Here is a 19,290-nt window from a genome sequence, read left to right on the forward strand (position 1 = left end):
CCATAGTGCTAGCAGACGACAACAACAAATGGAGTAGTAATACATCTGTTATGTCTGCCTGGCTTATATTATATAATTAGCAAGCATTAGTGTGAGACAGATACCGACGATCTAAACTGAAGGAGTTAGATCACAAACTATTTCACCTCAACGTCCATTACAGTAGTGATGATTTGGTTACCTCACTCTATAAATAAGGTAGAGCATTCTCAATCTGTGAAGGGGGGGATCAGTGAAGTTGCTATCTTGGAAAGCAGGTTGATAGAAGGTCTAGACCAAGAAATAATTTGATATATAAGTGTTAAAGATGTGGTTTTCAGTCCATCTATCCGCACATCCCTGCTAAACTTGGACTGAAGCACTTTAAATGGTTGCTCTGAGGAGGGGGGGGGATCTGTACTTAATGTGCAACCCTCAAAATCCATCACTGCTTGATATTGAGCATGACTAATCGACGAAGTTTTCTAGATCTCCCAATACCACACAAAAAACATGATGATTCCTCGCCACAGAGAGCAGGCGACTAAATAACATTGTTGTCAAGGTCAACGATTGGAGCAACATTGAACTATCTACCCAAAAGAATAATTTTCGCCATAGGGTTTGTTATTTGGGGTCATACCTATGTGTCCCGGTACCTATATGTCCCGGTACCTATATGTCCCAGTACCTATGTGTCCCGGTACCTATGTTTCCCGGTACCTATGTGTCCCGGTCAGTACAAGAAACGTGATTTTAGCTAGGACTAGGCCTATTGTCATGACATCCTCGGCACCAGTGGTTTTCGATATGCTCCGGCTCTTTGTAAGGACGAAGGGGTATCAAAGGATATAGTCGTGATAGTCGCCGTCATAAGTTAAGTGTCCATAAGAAGAAAAAAAACGGCCCCAGCCCTGACCCCAAAAAATCAAAGGGCCTCAAGGAACAAAACCAAATTCACTTGTCTTCCAAATCTCTCAGACCTACCTTGAAATTGTGTTGGGTCCAAAATTAGATTGAGGAAAAACCATCGTTTTTATTCAAGTAACCAAAAAGGCCAGTGACATTACTTATGAAGCCGACTATCATGACTTTATCATGACTATCGGCCTAATCCTAAAATCGCATTTCTACTGCCCGGGACACATAGGTACTGGGAAACATAGGTACCGGGACACATAGGTACCGGGACACATGGGTACCGGGACACATAGGTACCCCTTTAATATGGGGAAACATAGGTACCGGGACACATAGGTACCGGGACACATGGGTACCGGGACACATAGGTACCCCTTTAATATGGGGACACATAGGTACCGGGACACATGGGTACCGGGACACATAGGTACCCCTTTAATATGGGGACACATAGGTACCGGGACACATAGGTACCGGGACACATAGGTACCGGGACACATAGGTACCGGGACACATAGGTACCGGGACACATAGGTACCGGGACACATAGGTACCGGGACACATAGGTACCGGGACACATAGGTACCGGGACACATAGGTACCGGGACACATAGGTACCGGGACACATAGGTATGGACCCTGTTATTTAGATATCAGGTAATTTTCAAGACCGCATGGTCTATCCGCAATCTTTCCCCACCACTTATTGTTGCATTGGGTGGCTATTTATAGCCCTGTGAGGCAGGTCAGTTATGTCTAAATATAGCAGAGCATAGCTCTTCTTGTTACTGAGTTTAACCCAGTGTGTTGGTGCAGTCTCACATGCATGAAACAGCTGTTTCTTGCAGCTTCCTAAATCAGAGAAACTTGACACTGACAGTAATTGTTTTCTCATTAAGGTGAAATCCCATCGTCAAATATTTCCAATTGGAAGAACACAATTAAACTGAGAGTACAAGTTTTACTTATTTACTGGCCCCGAGTTGGAGTGAGGCAGGGTGGGTTAAAGCCCTCAGTATACATAGTTTGAGAACAGTAGCAGAGCAGAGACTCAATATTCCAAATGATTGGCACAGGGGTACTATGATTTCGAAAAATAATTGGGCAGACGTCGGAGAAAGGCTGCAGATAATCAATTTAAAAAAATATTTATTCAATTTTTTTCCTCCGACCAAAAACTTCATCTAGAAATACCTGTGATTGTCAAAAATTGCGAAAAATAAGTTTTTATTTTAATTTTTATTCCTTCTCCCCCTGAAAAAAACCTTGAACAAATCTTAGAGCCAAACAATAACTAGAGGCCTGACAGCCTGAGTAGCTACGCTGGTGGAATTGAATAGCAGAAAATGAGATGAATGTCAAGAGAATGGAACAAGTAGTATATGCATGTACCAGAATGTAGGTTTGTGGTAGACAGACTAGATGGAATCAAGCTTAGACAAATGGGGCCAAATTCATAAAGGGCGTTTAGCTTAAAACAGCATTTAACTACTGAATAGACAGTGTCGCTGATTGCCGTGCAACTGCGGCTCTTTGGGAATTGGTCCATCTGGCCCAGCCGGAATCTGGGTTTACTCGCCTGCAGAAACAACAACATAACATCATCAGGTCGGGTCGAACTCGAGAACCCAGGTGCACTCTCAATATCGAGTGTAAGGTACCAAGATGCAATTCGTGAAAAATACTCGGAAAAGCAAGTGTACTCGCTTTCTCGAGTGTTATATCCCGTGAGTCACTGCGCCGATCGCACTTGAAATACCAGGTATACTCGCGTTATCGAGTTGTTATTAAAGAACACCTGCAGTGCTAATCGTGCACTCGACTGATCGAGTTTGGAAAACCTTGCGAATTCGAGTATTTTATCCCACCATGCTTTGCAAGAGATAGTTACTTCCGCTCGATTCTCTTAGCAGACGACAAGCTCCGGTTAATTGGCGTGCCAACACGAACAGTGACTGGGGCCTGATGAGACGTTTTTTAAGTTTCCGTTTCGAGTGTTTTTAATGCCTCAAACGTCTCAGGAGTTTGTTTTTTTTCAATCAAAGACAACTATTGAACAACAATGTGTAACTTAATCTATTCATTTACTTGTATCATATATCTCTACAGTATAAGTAATATTGTTAACCTGCTCCTCACCGGACTTCATCTCATTCAGTATCAACCAGTCATTACCGACTGCCCATTGTCTCGGCACCTGAAAGAAATAAACAACTGACTGAGACTCGAACCCGAAAATGCCTGAACATACATTTATTTCTGTACCGGTATGACACCATTTGTTTTCTGATGATTGGATGTGAAACACAGACTTAACTTTCAGCCTGCGAGTAATTCTGTGTGACATATTGGAAACGTACTTTACTTCATGTTCTTGATGGATAAATTATACGTTTTACACAAGTTGACATCGTGATTCGAGAATCATCAAAGGAATAGTCAATTATGGTGCCGACAAAATGCACAGGGAATGCACGTCAGTGCATAATGCATTATCACATATCCTTTGATGTGCGGTCTAACTGACTAGAATTGAGATGTCGTTGACGGACCAGTTGGTTTCTGGCAGTTTAGAGCTCGAGAGGAGTTAAATTTCCCGACTGTGAAGCACTTAAACACCATTGTTCATGTAAAGCATTGTGACAAAACTGTTTAAAATGTCCACTCTGACTTCTTTTCATCATAATCACATGACAAATACTTCAAGAATCATCAAAGGAATAGTCAATTATGGTGCCGACAAAATGCACAGGGAATGCACGTCAGTGCATAATGCATTATCACATGTCCTTTGATGTCCGAACACGGTGAAAAACAAACCACGTATCAAAATCTTCAACAAAGCCCACTTAAAACACTTTGTCCTTCTACTTTATACACACACAATGATTCGTATGCTAATAGACAACTTATTTGATATACTTTGTAGCCGTAAAAACTCCTAAATATGGCGAAAAAACACGTTCTTCAAAGCAAAATATTTCGAGATTCCCACCGTCAATCCGAAATTCCCACGATCAAAATTTTGCGTTCTGCATCTTCTTTGTGCAGGTGGAAGTACGTCATCGGGGAATAAACCAATGGAAAGGGGGCTCACAAAGAAGATTCGGCGGCAAAAACTTGCAAACCCAAGTGCAAATAATGAAACTGCGCATTCGCGAACTCGGAAAGTCGAGTTTAGATGGCGCCACCGCACAAAACCTGGGTTCTCGAGTTCGACCCAACCTGATCATGTAATCCGGAAATTTCATCACCATTTAATCCAAGCTATCCCACTCTATTCCAAATGCAAACTTGTGGGGCTTGATCTGAAACAATTAGAGCCAACATTCTGTAGGTTTCTCAGGTGTACTTAGTTTTTGTCTTCATCCCTGTATAAGCTCACTTGGAGCATTTTGAAGTGTGGCGAGGCCATGTATATAACAGGACGCCATCCATTTAGTTACAGCCCACTTTGCCAGGTGGAGCCTCCGTACAGTCAACAAACAGCGCTGTTGTGCTGAAGCATGTACTTGTGTGTACATTTATAGACAAGATAGTAGTTCTTATGCACTCCTATTGTTTCTTCCAGTGAACAGACAAACTGTGCATCATCTCATCTGATGAATGAATAAAGAAAGGACCATCATTTGTTTGTACAAATGGAGGAGGCATTCATTCGGTTACATCATCAGTCAATGATCAAGTGGCCCATAGACAGATTCAGGTCCTTCATGGAAATCTTCACAGAATATGAATAGTCCCTGAAACTAATTAGGGAGAAGTTACACACGTCAAACCCTTAACCCTTTCGCTACCGAAGGCGGCAAAATCTGCACCCAAGCGTACGCAACTCGATGTGCCGAAGGCGCATCTCTGCGACAGACACCGAACCCTATGAAAATCGCTTGATTCTCAGTGGATATCTCTGTTCTGGCCACAAACGCTAGATGTCACTGTAGGTCATTGCTGAAGCTATCTATTTCAATCATAAATTTGTCAAAAATAGTTTGAAAAAATATTTTTCAAGGGTGAACTTATTTAAAAAACAACGTTTCCACGGACAATTCGGCTGAGTCAAGCCATCATGTTGCAAAGATACTTATGAAAATACAAAATCTGAAGAAGGGATATGTTCACTAAACCTAGATCATGAACTTCATGAAATATTGTTGAATTATTTGAAGAATTCCTGGATATAAACCACTTTGAAATTTAGCCGAAATCAGTTGAAAAATTACCTATTGCTCAGTGTATTTTAAAAAAATCTCAAACAGTGGGGAAATTCAGTTCATGCTATGGGGCTTTAACCCTTTAGCTACTGATCCGCCCGTAGCCGCCCGCCCGGCTCCTCACTGATCCGCCCGTTGCCGCCCCTGTTTAAATCTACCACTGCGCCTGTACCAATGCACATATTTCACTAATAACACCATGGGGACATGGTTGCCTACCTTATAATTCATTTAAAACTCGTTTCTAGGTGTGCTACAATGTATTTTCATAGAGAAAAATAGCTTTGAATGAACATCTTGAACTTTGGTGAAAATGCCGCCATGTTGGATTATGATCGAAAATTTCGTGACACAAATTGGGTCATTGTGGAACCAAAACTGGACAGATTTTCATCGAACTACTTTCAAAAGATTGTTAGGAGACTGGACAATTGGAATATGATGGTTTGGACATTCATGAAGTACGAACACAGGGAGTAATATAGGCCGAAAGCCGATGCATGATACCGCTTGGTCACTACAGTAGTCTTACATGTAAATGTACATGCTTATACACTGTGCGTGTTTATCACCTAAAAAAAGTCAGTAAAAGTGCATAAATAGAAAGTTATTAGTGGAAGATCGATATGTTTTGCCAGTAACCCATCAATATATGACATTCTGTGGTGATACATTGACATTTTTAGTCATTTCTATCCATAAAAAGAGGTGTTTGTGCTGAAATTTTAGATTCGAAGATGGTGGGTTAATTCCGGTTCGTGGAGGGTTAATTCAACTAAAATGGCCTAAAATCGTGTAAATATGAATGTATTCTACCAAATAAATAACACTTGTAGTGCATGAAATACAACTTTTTGTATCTCTTTTTTCAAAAGTTCTTTACCTAGTCAAAAATCATGATTGGTAGTGTAATCTCTACCGAGTTTGATAAACCACATAATGGTGCAATAACAAGTGAAATTAACCAGATGCTAATGGGAAGTCACATCAGTCACATTGAGAAAGCCACCGGTCTACTTCCATCTCTTTGACTTAGTGAACATGTAACCATAGGACAGTGTCGAATCCTTGACTTCCAACGCTTAACCTTTTCAAACCCGGGGTATACCATGCCCCCTGCCCAGGGGCATTTTTAACAACAAACAGCCAAGTGCAAATTGATGGATCACAGGACACACTTGTACATTGGTTTATTTTTCAAACAAAAGGTGGCAGCACTTGTCAAGATAACAAACATATCCCGCCGTGGGCAAATAGAATGGTAAATGGGGACTGGAAAGGTTAAGCTCTGATCATCTCCAAATTCTTCGCAGAAATTCGGTAAGCAAATAGCAACGAAAATGCATCTTCAAATCGTTTCAGGATTCGTTGCTCCAAAAGACTGAAAAGATTTTGAAACGATATATACCAGCAGGGGATTAACTTTAAAATGGTAAAGATAAAGGCCCTAAAGTGTGGGAATTTTTTAATCGGGCCATCCATATTTTACCGGTATTCTTCCTGCGAACGTCATGCGTCATTCTGTTGTGCTACGAAATGATACATTGTAAAAATGTTGGAAGTTTTCTGACGCTCCTTTTGCACCTACAATTTTGCAACGATTTGGAAGCTCTGAATACGTCCAATGAAAATTCGTTTCGCGCTAAAAGTAAAACGGAAACAAATCTGCAACAAATCTGATAACCAGAAACCAAAATGTGTTTCTTGAAAATGTGTCAAAAACTATTTTTGTTGCTATTCGCTAAGCGAATTTCTGCGAAGAATTTGGAGATGATCCCTTGCTTGTTGCATTTTAAAGCATCGGGGGCAGGATCTAGGGGCAGGACACAGTTATCCTTGCCGAATTTTTCAAAACGATTTGCCTATAGAAAATCTTGGCTAAATGAGATTTCCCTACACTTGTGGGATAATGATAACATGATAAAAATGAACCTACCTTGGAAGATCACCAAACGTTGGGGGTCTTCCCGCACTGGCCATCTCTACTGGAGAAACCTGGGGGTTGGACTTAGTCCTAATGCACAAACTCGCACCTGCAGGTACATAAAAATTAGAATATTAAGTCAACTTTAAAACGAAATGTCGCAGGGACATTTTGCTCACATGGGGAAACAAAAGAAAGTAGAGAATCGTATTCATGATTTCTGAGAATTAAGAGTCCCGTCTATTCTTGGTATTTCCAAGCTTTTTGTATTCTGGTCAAGATAAAGGACAGTGACAGCAAAATTCTGAAAACAAATTGCAAATTGACACAGTAATACCTCTCTTATCTGAATCTACTAGAACTGAATTGGATAACACCAATGATCTCTGATGGAGTTGGTCTGGACTAATAGTTGACATGGATTTATTGGGAATAATAATGGAAATGATTCATTACGTTTCTCTGCCCTTGATTTTTTTTCCGCAAAGACCCCCGTTTATCCCTTTTGGTGGGTCCATTTTATCAAGAATGGCCTAATGTCTCTTGGGATTAACCGTTCAGTTTGAGTATCTCGGGAATATTTCCTCTCCACAAAAGAAATAAGAGATGAAATATTGTGCAGCGTCACCTTTGGGAACGAGACAGTTCACCAGCAAATATATCTCTATCACAAATAGCTCTTTAAAATGTTGAAATTGACTGAAGAGTAACGATTTTAGAGCTATATGAAATGGCAAGGGGCCATTGTGCTCACCGTATAGATATTTGGTGCTTTGGAATTCATCCAGGTTAAGAAACCTTGTACATGTATAGTATATGGGTCAAACCAAAGTCGGTATGACATGTGATGTATCTGTAGCCAGTTGAAAATTGTGCCTGTCTGTTAAAATTTAGTACTGTTAGCTGCTGCCATCTGTTCATAGTGCCAGAACTAAGCTGGGTAATTGACAGACCGTATGCTGCTGCCACCTGGTAGTATTTGGGTAAACTGGACTGTTCTCTTTTGATGGTGAGCTACATCCGCCTTGTGATGTAGTCCTTGTGTGAATAATTTTATTGCCAGGTACAAACAAGTATTATCTAACAGGTAATGGTCTCTAAATAGTGGTTTTTCCATTTCCTGTGGAAATGTCATTTCATTAGTTCATACCTACCCAGGTCAGACTTTTGCATGTGTACTCCATTCGGACACACCCGAGGAAGAAATAATCTATTTATAATAGAAATCTCTTAACTAGTTCGCTTAGCTACACCTAGGCGGCGCCCCTATACAGCCTCTGCCTCGTGTGAGCCGCCATAATCAGTACGTATTACTCGAGCGCACCGAGTAAGTCCCGTTGCTGTGGGGACAGGCAGGGCGGGTAGTCTGACCTGGGTAGGTATGAACTAATAAAATGACATTTCCACAGGAAATGGAAATTTTATGTCGTTCATACTCTATTGCATCGAATACCAACAACCAAAGGAAGGAGGGTAAACGGTGACTTACCATGTAGTGAAGTGAACTGTCTCCAAGCTGCGCAGCAGAACCCAACGGGTGAGACCAGGGGACCCAGAGAAAGAATGCTTGGGGAAAACCCGGGCTAGAGGTCAACAGGCCCTTTGAGAACAAAGGGAAGCATAACTGGGAAAACCCATCCCCTCCTAGACGGGGACAAAACCACCTCAACACGGTATAAGCTCAGCACATATCGTCAAGAGACACAATGTGGCAACAAAAATTTATTATTATTTTTTTTTTACAAGAAGGAGAGCACGCCCCAGAATAACATGGAGCGGCCTCACTGACAAAACTGTCAAAAGTCCTAGGCGGCTGAACCCTAGGACAGCTGGACGGGGGGAACGCGCGGGCCCGAAGACCCGGCTACAGTCTATAGAACAACCCCTCCCCCCCGCTTAAAAAGGAGGGAGGACAAGACAGCCAGCAGGAGAGAAAATCGACGAGTGGTCACGTGCTGAGCAGCGACAACTGGACCAAGAGACAGCATACCGTCTGTTAACCTGGAACAATCGCGCATATAATACTGGGAGAATGTAGAGTGAGAACTCCACGTAGCCGCATCTAAAACCTCGTTCAGCGCCACTCCCTTATACTCGGCCCACGAAGTAGAAATGGCCCAAATCTCGTGGGCCGTAATGGCGCCAAGACGACGAAGCTCTGGAGAACCGAGTGTCATAGAATAAGCCATCCGGATGGTGGCCACTAACCATCTGGCGACCGTGGCTGCAGCTATCTCCCTAGTAAACCCCTCTCTATAAGACAAAAAGAGGCGCTTCCTGCCAAGGCGAACAGCAGGCTCCTTAGTCTTATTAGAATAGAACTTCAATGCCCGAACAGGACAGAGAGTTCTGTCCGGGAGGTCTCTAGAGACCGTAGCGGATAACGAGGGGATAAAAACCGGGCGCCTGGTTTTTAGCCAGAAAGCCTGGGACAAATTCTAGGACCGCGCCCCTCTCAGTGAAAGCCAATTTATCAAAGGCTAAAGCATGGAGCTCAGACCGCCGCTGTGCCGTGGCCAAAGCCACCAGGAAAACGGTCTTAAAGGTCAGATGTTTAAAATCTGCCTGATGCATGGGTTCAAATGGAAATTTCATGAGAGCCCTTAAGACCACCGAGAGGTCCCACACAATTGGGAGAGAGCTGAATGGAGCGAGGACGCTTCAAAGACATATTGCGAAGCAACGATGAAACAGCGTCATCCCAAGACGGTTGCCACGATTCAGTCAGCTTTAAGGTGACCGAAACGGCGGAGCAATAACCTTTCACTCCCTGAACCGAAAACTTCCGGACCGAGAATAGAAAATTCAAAAAGTCGAGGAAGTTGGGAAGAGAGGGAGCGACCGGAGAAACTCCGTGCTCCCGACACCAGTCTCTAAAGACAGCCCACTTGCTATCGTATGAATCAAGGGTAGACTGTCTCTGAGGTTGGGCGACTTTACGGATAACGTCTTCCGAAAAGCCTCTCTCTCGGAGGAAATACCCGACAGCCTCCAGGCGTGAAGCCTGTAAAAAGAAGGGTCTTGATGATAGACCCGGCCGATCGGGTGATAAAGCAGACGATCCCACGCCGGCAGGCGGCGGGGGTGATCCGTCAGCAGCTCCAGCAGAACCGGGAACCAGGCCTGGTTCGGCCAGCACGGTGTTATCAGACAAAGTCTGACCCGTGAACTGGCCACCTTGTTGAGTACCGGTAGCAACAGAGGGGTTGGCGGGTATGCATAAGCATTGAGGCCGTCCCAGGAGGCCGACAGGCTGTCCACTCCCAAGGCCTCCCCGTCCCGGAGGGGTGAGTAGTACAGGGGGAACCTCTTGTTCAACCGAGTCGCAAACAAGTCCACGACCGGAGCATCCCACAGGGCCCAAAGACGAGAGACCACCTCGCGATGGAGGGTCCACTCTGTCTGGACCAGACGGTCCGACCTGGAAAGGGCGTCGGCCAAGATATTTCTCTTGCCGGGGATGTGACGGGGGAGGAGCTGGATATCCAAGCGGCGACAAAGCTGCAGGAGCTCCCAAGTGAGACGGCACAATGTGTCGGATCTCGTCCCCCCCTGTCTCCGAATATAAGCGACCACCGTCGAATTGTCGGAGAAAAGAGAAACCCTGTGACCCCTCAGATGAGATGTGAAGGCCCTCACGGCCAGGATGACAGCCTGCATCTCGAGGATATTGATCGAGAGACGCGCATCCTCCTCTGACCACGTGCCCTTGGTGGTCAGATCCCCTTCGTTCAAATGGGTGCCCCAACCATAAAGGGAGGCGTCCGTGAATAGGGACATCTGGGGCGACGGAGGGCTGAGCTGCACTCCGCGGAGGAGCTCCGTCTCTGAACCCCAGAAACTCCACACCTCCCCCAGGAGAGACCCCGGGATAAATATCCGCTGGTCGAGGGAATCCGTGAATGGACGCCAACTCGACAGCAAGAGGAGGACTCAACCGTGGACTCAACCGTGGCGCTGGCAGAGCCAGCTGCCGCCGGCGAGGGCAGCGGCCGCAACCCCGTCGCAAGCCCCGGAGGGGGACGGGGGAGCACACCTGAAATAACAGGCGGCTCACCGGGGGCGACGCTTCTCACCAACCCATGACAGGAGGGGGCGACGGCGGGGGGATCGGGACGTAAAATGTCCAGAGTCCCACCCGGAGCCCTGCCCCCTGGAAAGGGGGCAGGGCTAACCCTGGGGAGTGTCCCTGAATCAGGGTCACCAACACTCAAACCTAAGGCCTCCCCAGGGGGCACACCCCCAAAAGAGGGGTGCCCGGCCTGGGGGGAGGGGTCGGGAGGGGTCGAAACCCCCCCAGAGCCCCGTGGACCTCGCCGCTTAGCGGGGGTCCGTGAGGAGGGTGAGGGAGAGGGAGTCAAAGACCCCCTTCCCTTTGAGGGCCGTGCTCCTCTCCTCACCTTCTTCATCTTCTTGCCGGCGGTGCCGGGAGAAGTGGAAGGCATCCCGGGGGCGAAAGGGTCCGGCCCAATGGGGGCGGAACTACCCGCACCCCGACACGGGGAAGAACCGGGCCGGGGACTATGAAAGAAAGGACGGCAATAACGATGTCATTACGCCGAAATTTCTAACAGACAAACCACAAAAGTATAAAAACGAACGGTCACGTGACCAACAGCCCGGGAAAACGGAGAAAAAATTTCTTGGGAGACGGCAGAAAAAGCACGCTCCAAAAGCAGAAATCGAGGGAGGATGGTAAAAGAACGATCTCACCCGTCTCCTAGAGATAATAAGCTTCCCGAAGGTGTCCCGGGGTGTCCTTCTCGAACGTAGGATCGACCAAAATTTGGTGAAAACAACGTAGAAAAACTCCGAACAGTGTGCAACAATGTGCCGAGGAAAAAGTACTGATTATGGCGGCTCACACGAGGCAGAGGCTGTATAGGGGCGCCGCCTAGGTGTAGCTAAGCGAACTAGCTAAGAGATTTCTATTATAAATAGATTATTTCTTCCTCGGGTGTGTCCGAATGGAGTACACATGCAAAAGTCTGACCTGGGTAGAGTATGAACGACATAAAATTGAAAAGTTAAGACGTAAAAGGTGGTTTAAACTGCATAAGTTTGTATTTTAGGAGCAGTGGTCGAATAAGATATCTTGGGTTTTTCCCAACTGTAAACAATAAGAATGGGCTCCAAATTTGTTTGAGAGAACCAGATTTTCTCTGAAGAAATGTGAATAAATATCACATCCAAGATCGAAGAAATTAAGAAAGAACATCGTGAAATTATGAATTAAGAATCCAGGCATCGTTTGAAGTAGTGGTGAAGCCCGGAACATTGTGTGTTATTGAAATGAACTAGCCCCAGTGACATCTATACTATAATGCGCGTTGTGGCCGCTATTTAGGAGGTAATTTTTGTTTCAAAATTGGGCCTTGGAAATGCCTCGAATTCTTGCAACCTTTGACTTCGTAGGTCTGGATCATACGTAAGAGTGTCACTGAGGGTGTCATACGTCGAATATCTTGGTGGTTTTAGAATAAATAACAACTTTTCAGAGAGCACGTCGACTGGAGCGCTCCGCTCATTCTCAAAAGCATACACAAACTTCACACATATTCTCCCTGCCACATCAGTATTAGCTTCCAGCACGTATGTAGTGCTATACAACCTGGTCCATGGTGCAGGGTATTAGCAGGGAGATTAATGATTAGCCTGTTCTATTTTAGTTCTATTCGAGAAACACTGACCTGAGTGATAAGGCAAATTCTGCAGAGTGGCCTACCGGAACATGCAGTCAGGGTATCAATAAACAGTTATGCCAGGATGGACAAAATATGTACAGTGGCCAGCGCTTGCTCTTTGATTTATTCTTTACTGACTGATGTTGGCAGTTTGAATTGCGTTCTGCATCTCTCCATGCGCCTGGCTTTGGTCCGACAGTGGCATTGGGTACGGGAGTGGGTAGGTGATATGCCTAATATGTGAGGGCCTTATTTGGAACAGGACCTGCTGTCACTGGTCTCAATGCATTGTGCAAAATAGCGTACTCCAATCAATCTATTGGGGGTTGCATGTAGATAGCAGCAATAAGTCCCTAAATGCAGTTAATTTCGTGTTTAACCTATAATAAAACTTCAGCAACGTTAGAAATTTAATGTAGCTCAATCATCGTGCCCATTTAACTAATGTATATTACATTTCAACTTTGCCCGCTCCATGGGTATATGCTAGTTCAATCAAATGACCTTGTGAGAGGTCAGCGTTGTCTGCTGCATTTCGTGGCCTGAAGTTGACAGTTTTGCTGTACTTTGAGTGGTTATGATGAAACTTTGTCTCTGATGAACTGCATATTCATTTGATATTCACGAGAGACTTGTCCTCTGGGCATTTATTAATATGCTGGGTGCAGTGTAGAGAGTTCCATGGACTAATATTATTAGCCAGAGTCGATGATTTGGAGCCCTTGCCGAGTGTAACCGTGGTATCAGGGCAGAGTAGAGTTCATGGACTAGTTACCGGCCATGATCGTGATGATTTAGAACCTTTGTTGGGTGCAGTATGAGGAGTTTCATGGACTTATACCAGCCGCGATTGTGATGATTTGTGATCTACGCTAAGTGCAGTATCTGAGTATTTGAGTAGGAGGAGCGATGGACTAGTTTAATAGTTACTAGCCATGATCACGATGTTTTCAGGCTAGGGATAGAATGCCGTGCTTTTAGGACGTGCCGCACTCGCTGTATTGTATGTTTGGAGGATAGTGACGTTTCGCCGTAACGCCGTCGTGGAATGCTGATCAGCGTCTATTCATCGTAGGACACTGCGCTACTTTTCCTGGTTGTCGCGTCGCGAGTGATGATAGCGTTTGGATTTTGTCACAAGTGACATTCGCTTTTTGAGGACGTTTATAGCAGAAATTCGTGTGTAAATCTATTGTTTCGAATACGAGATAGCAGAGTCCCACATTGGGTTCGACGTTTAATAATTCTTGTTTAAGGTATTTTAATACCCATCCCCTTGTATTTTGCAGAACACCGATTGTGTTGTTCTCCGAACCCTGCGTGTCACTGTGTCTCACCGTCGTCGCTTGAATGTGGGTTATATATACATTTTTGCAGTACAAACCTATTGATTTTTAGTGTTAAGATCACTTGGTTTGGTCTTTGGTGAGGCATTTGATAAGTTTCAGGGTCTGGTTGCATTTTGGCAACAGGTTTTCTAGTTGCAATTTGCAACGGTTGAGAGTCATGATTTAATGGCTGGCTACATGCTCCCATGTTTCTCATTAGGCTCCGCTTGTAGTTGTTTATTCAAATAAATAGCTCAATCATTGGTATGATATAGCTTTAGTTTTATTTTAGGCCGTTGTCACTCAATGGCCTAGGCAATCTGACTACATAATTTCCCTCCAGCCAATATAATCAGTAGTTTGAACCCCCCTCACACGGTGGGCAGTATTGGTCAAGTGTGGGGGTGACGACGCAAGAAGGATTGTGTTACATATCGTTGCTTGGAGTAAGTACCATAAGAACATCAAAAACAAGTCACTAATAAACGAGATATTGCACTTTTTACCTATTTTAGTTTTGGCCTCCTGGTGGCGAAGTTGAGTACCAGATCAGAAATTCGGTGTCCGAGGTTACATGACGTAGGGAGTCATGTGTACCAAATTTCAAGTTCATAGCTTTAGTGGTTAAGAAACGTGCCATCTATACTATAATGCGCGTTGTGGCCGCTAAATAGGAGGCGATTTTTGTTTCAAAATTGGGCCTCGTAAATGCGTCGAATTCTTGCAACTTTTGGCTTCGTAGGTGTGGATCATAAGTAAGAGTGTCACTGAGGGTGTCATACGTCGAATATCTTGGTGGTTTTGGAATAAATAACAACTTTTCAGAGAGCACGTCGACTGGAGAGCTCCGCTCATTCTCAAAAGCATACACAAACTTCACGCATATTCTCCCTGCCACATCAATATTAGCTTCCAGCACGTATGTAGTGCTATACAACCTGGTCCATGGTGCAGGGTATTAGCAGGGAGATTAATGATTAGCCTATTCTATTTTAGTTCTATTCGAGAAACACTGACCTGAGTGATAAGGCAAATTCTGCAGGGTGGCCTACCGGAACATGCAGTCAGGGTATCAATAAACAGTTATGCCAGGATGGACAAAATATGTACAGTGGCCAGCGCTTGCTCTTTGTTTTATTCTTTACTGACTGATGTTGTCAGTTTGAATTGCGTTCTGCATCTCTCCATGCGCCTGGCTTTGGTCCGACAGTGGCATTGGGTACGGGAGTGGGTAGGTGATATGCCTAATATGTGAGGGCCTTATTTGGAACAGGACCTGCTGTCACTGGTCTCAATGCATTGTGCAAAATAGCGTACTCCAATCAATCTATTGGGGGTTGCATGTAGATGGCAGCAATAAGTCCCTAAATGCAGTTAATTTCGTGTTTAACCTTTAATAAAACTTCAGTAACGTTAGAAATTTTAATAATGTAGCTCAATCATCGTGCCCATTTAACTAATGTATATTACATTTCAACTTTGCCCGCTCCATGGGTATATGCTAGTAGTTACAATGAAACAACCAATTTACGCAATTTGTTTGACCTCTGTGACCTTGAAAAGCAGGTCCGATCAAAAACTCATATGATATGTAATGTATCCTTGCTAGGAGAACCTACCATAAAAATGTTATTGAAAACGAATGACTAATAAGCGAGATATAAGCGAGATATAAGCGAGATCATTTCACTTTTGGCCCCCTGGTGGCCAAGTCGAGAATCAGGCCAGACTGAAATCAGGGTCAGAGGTCAGCTGACCTAGGGGGTCCTTCATACAAAGTCTTAAGTTCATAGCCTCAGGGGTTAACAAACGTTCCACAGTTACGCTCAAATGGCCAATTTACGCCATTTGACCTCTGTGACCTTGACAAGTACGTCAAATCAAAAACCCGTATCATATGTGATGTATCTTTGCTAAGAGTACCTACCATTAAATTTTTACCAAAACTAATCAGAAACGAGAGAGATAGTGATTGCTCGCAATCACTGTTGATGCCTCCGCTAAACATTGCAGCTGAGCCATGGTGTCTATCAAACGAGGGAAAATAGTATGGCAATGTAACTGTTCTTGACATAAAAGCATGATGGTGAATCTGATGGTGAACAATATTACAACCACTGCAGTTGTTGTAATATTGTTTTAGGGTGCAGTTAGAATAGACGTATAAGTGATAAATGGCTTAACAAAAGAATTAGGCCATGACCATGATGAAACCTTTTTGCCAGCACACACATTTTTCAATGGATAACATGTTCTTACCATAATGTAACTAAAGCCATTGCCGCCATACTGGTCATCCGATGACGCCGAGTTTCGAAAGCAACGTTCCCCCAGTATGTACAAATGTACCATCCAAAAATGTAATCAATCTGCTCAATCGTTCTCCGTTAAATTAACGAACACCAAAATCAAGATGGCTGCCATGGCGGACATACTGGTCATCTGATGACGCTGAGTTTCGAAAGCAACGTTCCCCCAGTATGTACAAATGTACCATCCAAAAATGTAATCAATCTCCTCAATCGTTCTCCGTTAAATTAACGGACACCAAAATCAAGATGGCTGCCATGGCGGACATACTGGTCATCTGATGACACCGAGTTTCAAAAGCAACGTTCCCCCAGTATGTACAAATGTACCATCCAAAAATGTAATCAATCTGCTCAATCGTTCTCCGTTAAATTAACGGACACCAAAATCAAGATGGCTGCCATGGCGGCCATACTGGTCATCAGATGACGCCGAGTTTCGAAAGCAACGTTCCCCCAGTATGTACAAATGTACCATCCAAAAATGTAATCAATCTCCTCAATCGTTCTCCGTTAAATTAACGGACACCAAAATCAAGATGGCTGCCATGGCGGCCATACTGGTCATCCGATGACGCCGAGTTGCAAAAGCAACGTTCCCCCAGTATGCACAAATGTACCATCCAAAAATGTAATCAATCTCCTCAATCGTTCTCCGTTTAATAGACGGACACCAAAATCAAGATGGCTGCCATGGCGGCCATACTGGTCATCCGATGACGCCAAGTTTCGAAAGAAACGTTCCCCCAGTATGTACAAATGTACCATCCAAAAATGTAATCAATCTGCTGAATCGTTCTCCGTTAAATTAACGGACACCAAAATCAAGATGGCTGCCACGGCGACCATACTAGTCATCCGATGACGCCGAGTTGCGAAAGCAACGTTCCCCCAGTATGTACAAATGTACCATCCAAAAATGTAATCAATCTGCTGAATCGTTCTCCGTTAAATTAACGGACACCAAAATCAAGATGGCTGCCACGGCAACCATACTAGTCATCCGATGACGTCGAGTTGCGAAAGCAACGTTCCCCCAGTATGTACAAATGTACCATCCAAAAATGTAATGAATCTTCTCAATCGTTGATGACGCCGAGTTGCGAAAGCAACGTTCCCCCAGTATCTACAAATGTACCATCCAAAAATGTAATCAATCTGCTCAATCGTTCACCGTCAAATTAACGGACACCAAAATCGAGATGGCTGCCATGGCGGCCATACTGGTCATCTGATGACGCCGAGTTTCGAAAGCAACGTTCCCCCAGTATGTACAAATGTACCATCAAAAAAATGTAATCAATCTGCTCAATCGTTCTCCGTTAAATTGACGGACACCAAAATCAAAATGGCTGCCATGGCGGACATGCCGGTCATCCGATGACGCCGAGTTTCAAAAGCAACGTTCCCCCAGTATGTACAAATGTACCATCCAAAAATGTAATCAATCTGCTCAATCGTTCTCCGTTTAATTGACGGACACCAAAATCAAGATGGCTGCCATGGCGGCCATACTGGTCATCCGATGATGCCGAGTTTCGAAAGCAACGTTCCCCCAGTATGTACAAAGGTACCATCCAAAAATGTAATCAATCTGCTCAATCGTTGATGACGCCGAGTTTCGAAAGCAACGTTCCCCCAGTATGTACAAATGTACCATCCAACAAGAGGCCCAAGGGCCTGGCGCTCAGCTGGATGACCTAATAACATAGGACTGAGGGTGTAAAGTAGTAAATATCAGCTTTATACTACTGTTTGAAGGTCAAGAGAACACGTTATACTACTAAGATTTCCAATGCAGAGCTGCCAGCTGGATGAAATATGATTGAACTAATCAGCCATGGTATGCAAATATTACAGGAGGCAACGGAAGATATCCCTAGTTCAGTATGTTGTATCGGTAGCTTTACAGAAAAGAAGTGTCAGAGAGGATGAGACTTCTCCATGGACAACTGTGGAATGTCCAGGCTTGGTTGTACAGCACAAGGATACAAAATGCTGTCTGTAATTGAGAGGTATCCTGATTTAACAGAGGTCAAAATAAATAGAATTGACCAGTTTGGGACTAACACCACTGTCTTTTTTTTGATAAGGTAGAGATTACAGGAGTCAACAAAATTAATTTTATTGAGAGAAATTGACCTGTCCTGCAGGTGATTGGAATTTACAATACAAAGGGTCGTTTTCATATTTGAAAATCCCTTCATAATCAAGGGCTACCTCTGACTAAAACAGCATCCATAAACAATAGACCACCAATTTGACCCCAGCTCCTAACTGCGGGAAAATCCAAGTCCAGCAACCAAAAGTACCAAAAATACATTTTTGTTTACATTTGAACTGCACACATGCGTTTGTTTACAATTTCCCGCGAAATCTCGAAAATCAGGTGACCTGCAATCATGGATTGAAAATAACATTTATCTGGGTTCAGCAGGTCAGCAGGTATACCGGCTGTTCCAATCATCCTCCCTACAGCCAGCTGTTCAAAAGGTAATGTTATTCACCCCACAGGGAGTGCAGGTAATTGATTATGCCCCTGCATAACTTAACAGCAATGGCTTGGCTTCTGTGAGTGGTAAGGAGAATTGACAGTGTCCGATTAAAAATCCCTCATTTCTGCTCCGCTGAAGTAAATTTTTGAATAAAACCAAGACGTTGCATCAGGGTAAGGTGTCACCACCATTCATGCAAAATTTCAAGGCGATCCAACGCCTCTAAGTGTGACTTTATTCGTCCCCCTTCTAATATTATCATATAGAAGATTTAGACCAGCGATGAGGTCATTTCTGGGGATTCCCTACGTTGTCCAATGAACGCTTTTTAAAGTGTGCCATTTGGCATGCATTAGCATGCAATGTATTTTATCAGCCCTGCCAATTGCCGAACAGAATGCCGTAGCTCCGTCAATTTTGAATCAATTTTTATGGGAGT

The 19,290-nt window shown here is 44.1% G+C and overlaps 2 protein-coding genes across 2 annotated transcripts in view; both read right to left on the reverse strand.

Moving 5' to 3' along the window:
- Positions 1–19,290, reverse strand: part of LOC135482654 (calcium/calmodulin-dependent protein kinase kinase 1-like) — a 300,476-nt gene that overhangs the window by 221,899 nt on the left and 59,287 nt on the right. Inside the window, exon 3 of the mRNA XM_064762904.1 lies at positions 7,048–7,144. Coding sequence (XP_064618974.1) covers positions 7,048–7,144 — 97 coding nt within the window. The remainder of the gene's footprint in view (positions 1–7,047; positions 7,145–19,290) is intronic.
- LOC135482655 (developmentally-regulated GTP-binding protein 1) overlaps positions 1–19,290 on the reverse strand; it is a 520,179-nt gene that overhangs the window by 183,766 nt on the left and 317,123 nt on the right. The window lies entirely within an intron of this gene.

This window comes from Lineus longissimus, chromosome 2, assembly GCF_910592395.1.
Source record: "Lineus longissimus chromosome 2, tnLinLong1.2, whole genome shotgun sequence".
Taxonomy (NCBI): domain Eukaryota; kingdom Metazoa; phylum Nemertea; class Pilidiophora; order Heteronemertea; family Lineidae; genus Lineus; species Lineus longissimus.